The 7,293-nt window shown below is 40.1% G+C and overlaps 1 protein-coding gene across 1 annotated transcript; it reads right to left on the reverse strand.

Annotated features, from left to right (window-relative positions):
• Positions 1-799: 799 nt before the first annotated feature.
• On the reverse strand, positions 800-6,549 carry spata4 (spermatogenesis associated 4). Its single transcript, XM_061047570.1, has 6 exons — positions 6,432-6,549; positions 4,570-4,699; positions 3,618-3,736; positions 2,974-3,197; positions 1,924-2,034; positions 800-1,730 (listed from the first exon to the last, which is right to left on the reverse strand). Exons 1-6 carry the CDS (start codon positions 6,530-6,532, stop codon positions 1,636-1,638), a joined length of 780 nt encoding a protein of 259 aa, XP_060903553.1. The 5' UTR covers positions 6,533-6,549; the 3' UTR covers positions 800-1,635.
• Positions 6,550-7,293: the final 744 nt, after the last annotated feature.

Consider the following 7,293-nt stretch of genomic DNA (forward strand, 5'->3'; position numbering starts at 1 on the left):
TAGGTCAAGTCAGTTCAGTTAAAGGTTGGTGTCAGTCATGCAGGTTTTCAAATGAATGACACAAAACCATCAGAAGAGTCCATGAAATATAACTGGTGACTGTTCAGGCCACATAAGAACTTCTGCAGATGTAACGTATGAAACTGAATACATGCTGAGGTGTTTTATCATCATTTGTTCACATCGTTTTTAAGGAGCTGTTCGCTGTTCACACATCCAACTATCTCATGATGTCCAGACAACCCTGCACATTACTCTTGCGACGCGTCACTAATTTATTTTTAAAAAATCACACGTCGGTCCCTCTGAAGCGTGTCACACTTGAAGAAGGTATAGAGGGACCTAAACGTTGAGATTCTTTTCTGATAAATTGGTGATGCTTAGCGAGAGTAGCGTGCAGGATTGTCTCTTTTCAAACCACAATTTTTTTTTTGATCTCAAATGTAACCTTCAAGTAAACTTTATTTCCCTCAAGGATGAATTCATCTTTCATACACTCAGATGTCAGAAGCTGTTGTTCTGTCTCTGAATGAAATCAAGCACTAAACCGTGGTCAGAGTTGTTCTTCTGTTACTCGCTCACAACGACTAAATAATTAAAACTGTGTCTGTGAGGAAGGAGGCTTCTGTAGTCCATCGTCTCCTTTCTTGCAGGTTTTTATAAATCCGTCCATATTCAGGTAAGCCTGGCTCTACAGCTATGCAATTATTATAACAGGCATGAGATTTATTTTTGCACCACACTTGCAGTCTGCTAGCTGCTAGCTCTTGTGGGCAAATGATATATACAATGAAATACGTTTAAGCACATTTAAATTAAGTTTTTGACGACATATTCACAGAAAACTAAAACTGCAAAACATCATCCAGACTTTGGTCTTTGAAAAAGCCGAGGCCGGTGATACATCATTCAATAGACCTCAAATATATGCACTCCTCTCCATATGAGAGCTGAGATCTATTCAACCAAGGGAGAGGAAATTTGGAACATTAATCATTAAAATGCAGAAGAAGACAGAAAAAGGCTTTCATGAGAACATGCCATGGAGGATGGTTGTTCTTCAAATCAAGGAAGCCAATTTATGAAGCTCTGTTCTCTAGGTTTGGTTTTCTAAAGCGGCGCTGACTACAGTGATATAGGATTAAGGGCATCCTTATTTTAAATTTAGCAGGTGGTTCATGATGAATTCTTAGATTGCAGACATGGAAAAGCTCATGATGATGCGTCAGTGATTGTGAAGGAGGACAGATGGATCAGTGACTCAGAAGAGTTCAAAAGATCAACACCAAAGTCGGCCATTTATTTCCTGCTACACCTTTTTTATTTCTTCTTCTTCTCAATGGTTCAACACAGCAGAGGATTTTCTCACAGGCCAATCAGGAGAGGTGTTTTTTAGTGATTCTATGCTGCCATCTAGTGGTGGATACGGAGCTCACACATGTTGCTGGATGCACTGAGGGGGGATGCATTACATAAGCCTGATAAAAACAAAAAACAGTTTCATCATCTCTTTTTAAAAACAAAGTGAATATACTTATAGTCAACACACCCAGGAAAACACACACACACACACACACACACACACACACACACACACACACACACACGTAATATAATCACAGGGCATAAAATCCTTTAGTAGTGAACAAGGGAGCGTGTGACAGGCTGGCACACTTTTATCTCCTTAAAGGAAACGACCGCTCCGGTCCAAGTTGACGAGGAACACGACTCTAAAATGAACAGAATGAAAACAGATTGGTTAGACGGTCGTGGTCATTTATTTGCTTACGGCGTTAACTCATATCAATAAATGACTGTTTTGTCTTTGCAGTCATAAAACAGCCTTCATGTTGCCTCCTTCCTGGGTACCATCGCAGTTTGTTTTTTTCAAAGATGGAAGAGAATATCAGGTTTGACACGTACTTGATGTAACGTCTCTGGATGAACGGCTGTCAGAGCGCACATCACCGCGGCCGGCTGGGACTGAAGTCCTCGCTGCCAGGTGACCCAGATTTGGTTTGACTTGAAACCGGCCTGTCACCGAAGCAAAGCGTGGTGTCACAACTTTGGAGATATTTGATCAAATGAACAAAAATGACATGTAAGCTTTGTAAACATGCTCTGCAGCGATACAAATCAGGAAGTTCTTCTTTCTAACCTCGCAGTCAGTTTAGTTTGACGACCTTCAGTCAATCATTCCACTTGTGTTTACATCTCTTGCATCACCTTTCTCCTGTGGCTGTGTCCAAAATCTCTCCCTATTCACTATATAGTGGAAACGCCATTTTGTAGTGCTGTCTGAATTCTGAGTGAGCATGCTCGTACCCTATATAGTCCACTCATTGTATCCCAGAATGCATTGTGGAAGGTAGCGTCCAGCTTTGCCATGCATTGCGGTTCAAAAGAGTTTTACGAGCGGAGAGTGAGGCGTCTGACTCGACTGCTCTCAGACGGACGAGAGGAGAGACCAGCGTGAACACAGAAACACAATTAAGTTCACATTTGGAGCGTTTTGTCTGAAATCTACGATCTGTTTTAATGAAGAGTAAAAGATCGTTAGTGACGGTCGTTTGTCCTAATGATGATGACAGACGAGAGAGCAGAGTCTGTGAGCGTAAATTATTTAGTTTTTGTCCGTTTCATTAAATCTCAAATTCAATATTTTATAAATATGTATCATCTTTAAATGTTTTGTGAAACTACACTCAGTATAATAGAAGTTATCACTGAAGTTCATGCCGTTATTTACCGTTATCCTCTATCGTTGTTGAGCTGCACGTTTTAGCTGAGCTACAGAATGAATCACTGTCAGCGCCTGTAGCGGTGTTTGAAATGTTTTTTAATTTTGCTGAGTGAGTGCACTTTGTAGTCCACTTCATATAACTCACTCTATAGTGAGTAGGGAGTAGGGAATGGTATTTGCTCTCACTGAAAGCTCCACATCCCCCCCCCCTCTCCCCCTGGGTAACTCACCCGGGTTGAGAGCCCTCTCCTCAGATTTGTGCTGCAGATGCATGTGGAGGATGCTCTCGGCCTTCCTCTGGTTCGTGGTGATGTCGGGCTCAGCCATGATCTCCGTCGTCCTCAGGTTGTTCTTGATGGCCTGCGAGGCTGTGGAGCGGGCCAGTGTGGGCAGGAGACCCTGGTACTCTCTGTCAGTGAAGTCTGAAGTCTCTGGGCTCTGGACATTTCTAATGCTTAAAAGGTGGAGGAGGCATTCCATGAGTGAGTACATCATGAACTCCTGAAAAGCTCCTGAAGTTTTCGGGGTGAGCAGTCCCCTGGAAATTCTCCACAAATGTTCACGAGTTCAAATGTGAAAACAGTTAATGTGAATCACTCCGCCAGGTGTTTTGAATACTGTAAGTTAACATTACAGCAGACAGCTGATTAATCTTAATGGCACCTATTAATCATGAAACAGACCCTTTTTTTTACTGTGGTAACCATGGAGGTCAGTTTCAGTTAAGGTGTGTATTCCAGGTGTAGAGCTGTAGTGTAATCACAGTGTAATGATATTCAGCACCACTTCACTCCCTCATTGAGTTCTATCATATTGTTTACAGGTTTGCATCCTGTGTATATTTCCTGCCCTAACCCCTTCAATCAGTGCTTACCTCCTCTGGGTTAAAATAGTATAAATGTGTTGCACCAGCAGCTCAGCGGCTCCTGGTTTACAGTGGATGGTTCCATCAATGACCTCTTTCATCAGGTGCAGACTCTGCCTCTGTAAAGACTGAGACAACTTCAACTTTTAGTCTTTATCTTACTCTTAAAAAAAAGAAGGTACTTCGGGTTTCTACGGAGCCCCTGAAGTACCAAAAAGTACCAAAAAATACCTTGTGTGCACAACATACTGTAATATCTTGTTTTCACGCAAGTTAGAAGATAACTGGGAAGAAGACACACACAAGATGTTTTTTTTACTTTTTGGGACTCCGTAAGTTTCAGATCCATTAAGTAGTGTTGTACTCAAGACCACACTAACCTAGACCAAGACCGAGACCAGAGTCAAGACCAAGACTATAAATATCTCTGATAAATCATCATCTTGTGTTTAGGGGGCGTTTCACTCACTTAAACCCTAACACCGGGAAGATTACGGCTGTGACAGGGGCATAAAAATAAAATTACAAATAAATTGAAGTTATTTGTTCTTTTAGAAAGATGATGTGCAAAAGCAGCCTTTCAGTGGAGGTCTAGACCGGTCTTGATTTAAGATCTGGAGTCCGCCCAGTCTGAGACCGAGACAAGACCGAGTAAAAATGCTTTCGATTCTGAGACCTTCAGAAAATGGTCTTGAGACAAAGTCAGAACTGGAGTACTACAACACTACCATTAAGAACATGTGGGTTCATGAAGACACAAAAACAAAATGTGTCTCCAGTTTGGTGCCTTGCTCAAGTGCACTCCTCAAGTCCTTTTATTTGATGATTCAGGACTCTACACATGTTTAAGGACTGGTGTTTATAAAGTCACACTGCGGCTTGCATATAACACACCTACAACTGGAACTAAACCAAAAACATCCTCTCCATTAGAAATGTTCAGATCTGTTTGTCCTCTTACCCTCTCTATCTGGCTCCAGTTCCTCCGTTTGACACAAAGAGACGTTCCTTTATCGTATGAATGCACCGGAAAGTCTCGGGGGTAATAACAGGAGAATATCTCGGCCACAAGGTAACCGTTGGAAAAATCCCTGGAAATGAAAAGCAGCGAGAACAGACGCATCATATTCACTCAACCGGGGAAATCCACTTTGAACAAGTTGCTGTCTCGACAGCGTTAAAAAGCGCTGACGCTCCTCTAACAGACGGTGAACATCCATCCTACATGTTTCCTTCTGCAACGTTTCTGCATCCTTTACTCTTCTATATTTATTCAGTGTTAAATGTTGTGCTCCCTCTGGTTTATGGTGCGTTACATGCTGATGTTTCAAATGAGTGAGGCATCTTTAAGGATAAGTAAAGTTATCATTGCATGGCATTAAATTTAAGTTTAGAAGTGAGGACAAAGAATCAGTTGTTAAATTGTTTTAGGATTATTGTCCCGAGCTATTCAGACATATTTATGATTCAATACAAACTAACATTAAGGAATGATTTGGAGATTTTTTTAGGCTACAGGACCCCACGTTTAGAGATGTGAACGTTAGTTTCAAACAATTTTCTAGACATTTGGATATCCCTTCTTTGTTTCTTCTTTGTTTGTTTAGTTATTAAGTAAGTTTTCTGTTTAGCTGTTTTGTTTTTGCATGGACTAATTTAATTGTTTCTCATTTGGAGGGTCTCCTGAAAAGCCCCTCTGGGTTTCTCCGGCTTCTCCTCCAACCTTTCTTTCTGAATTTATGTTTTCTTTATTCTAATGTGAAAAAAACACCTACTTCTCCTTGTGCTAATGAAAGTAAGATTAAATATGAGTGTAACAGAGCTGTGCAGGTTTAAAGTTTTATATTAAGTGTCTTAATTTAAAAACAGTTTGTGTTTAACTTAAAAAATACAAGTTGGAAAAGTAATTTTCCTGCTCCTCAGATGTTTACAGATAACTAGAGATAACATAAAAATATAAAACTTAAAAATGTAGACAGAATGTAGTTGTAGTTTAGTTTTTAAACAGATCTGTGTATACAGATATACTGTTAGTAGTGCAGATGTAGCCTGTTGTTTATGGTGGTTTTAAGCTGTCTGTTTGTCTCTCCATCCATCTACATCTAGTCCTATAAATAATCTACTGTGAATAGTATTTTCTTTTATACGTAAACATTGCCTCTCTTCTCTTTCGTGGATGCAGAGAAGGGTAGGTGAAGCATTTCCGGTTTCGTTGTAGCCCACATGTAACTTTGTATAAGATAAGATAAGATAAAGATAAGATATACTTTATTCATCCCAGCAGGGAAATGTAGGTGTTCCAGCAGCCAGCATACATACAAACACACAACACAACACATATATACATACAGTACATATCCCACCCATACAAAAAAAACATGAGCCCACAATACAGTTTGATATATGATATATGCAGCTCAGGCTAAAGTTTAAGAGTTTAAATGTCTTCTGTCCTTACTTAAAGGGGAGTCGTTATAAAGTGCAATTGCAGTAGGTAAAAAAGTATTTTTAAATCTGTCACTGAAGGCTTCTTTATTTCTATTTTTGATCTATATCAGAGTCAGTGGCTTTTTAACGTCTAATTCACTTTAAATTAAGGTTGCTATCTATTTTATTGCGATTTTTATTAACGTTAATAATATTTTTTATACTATCGCATTAATGACTTGTCAGCTGGCTTCTCTCGCAGTTTGGTCGTCTTGACAACGGACTGTAAGTATGGACCCTGACCTGCAGATAATACCTGCGCCGCAATACAGGCAATACAATGTACAATACATAATAATAATAATAATATATAATAATAATATACAATCTCATTACCTGCGCACGTTGTTTGGATAAAACGACAGCTCGAGGCTTTGCAGCCACTTCAGAACTTCTCTTTGGACTCCTTTCTGTTTGGGACTCTGTGGATACGACATGCTGCTCTGAGAGGACATGAAATCATCTTTTATTTACTCCACCACTGTTGAGCGTCTTTAGTTTACATCTCCATGGCAACAGCTCTCTACATGTGGCAGAACACAGACAGCGGTGACGTATTACTGCCCCCTGGTGGATTGGCGGTGTTACACAATTTGATGTTCATCCTTTATCAGAATCAGCTTTATTGCCCAGGTATGATAACACCTACAAGGAATTTGACTTTGAGGAAATGTGCTCTCTATTTAGAAAAGTACAACCTTAAATAATATTTCACTAAACAAGGTAAAGTTTTATTTTAATGCCCCGACTCCATGGAGCAACCTCCAGCAAACTTCATCTCCCCCTTTTGCAGTTTAGGATTTTGATCTTTAGCCATTTGGTTTCGAATTGTAATTGATCCTAATACTTTTTTTTTTGATTAATTATAAGTGTTTGTTGTTGTTGTTGTTGTTGTTGTTGTTGTTTTAAATGTGCTTGTAACCCCAATGTCCTCGCCCTGCCTTGGTCTTGGTCTTGGTCTTGACTCGGTCTGGATCCCTAAATGTCTTGGTCTTATCTCGGAGCACCCTGGTCTCGGGTATGTCTTGATCTCAGCCAAGTGACTCTTGACTACAACACCAGTGCACATAAACACATTCGACCCCACCCACTCATGACCTTTCTAAATAACTCATCTTACTCCACATGCGATGCCCCGTGATCGGCCTACATTCTCAAACCTCTCGACTCTTTTTCTTTGAATCATTCATTCTTTAAA

The sequence above is a fragment of the Labrus mixtus genome, chromosome 10, assembly GCF_963584025.1.
Source record: "Labrus mixtus chromosome 10, fLabMix1.1, whole genome shotgun sequence".
Taxonomy (NCBI): Eukaryota; Metazoa; Chordata; class Actinopteri; order Labriformes; family Labridae; genus Labrus; species Labrus mixtus.

Coding starts and splice junctions, on each gene's coding strand:
- spata4 (XM_061047570.1), bottom strand. CDS start 6,532: ATGTCGTATCCACAGAGTCCCAAACAGAAAGGAGTCCAAAGAGAAGTT. Junction 4,700..6,431: donor TATCCAAACAACGTGCGCAG/GTAATGAGATTG, acceptor TTTCATTTCCAG/GGATTTTTCCAACGGTTACC. Junction 3,737..4,569: donor ACTGGAGCCAGATAGAGAGG/GTAAGAGGACAA, acceptor AAGTTGTCTCAG/TCTTTACAGAGGCAGAGTCT.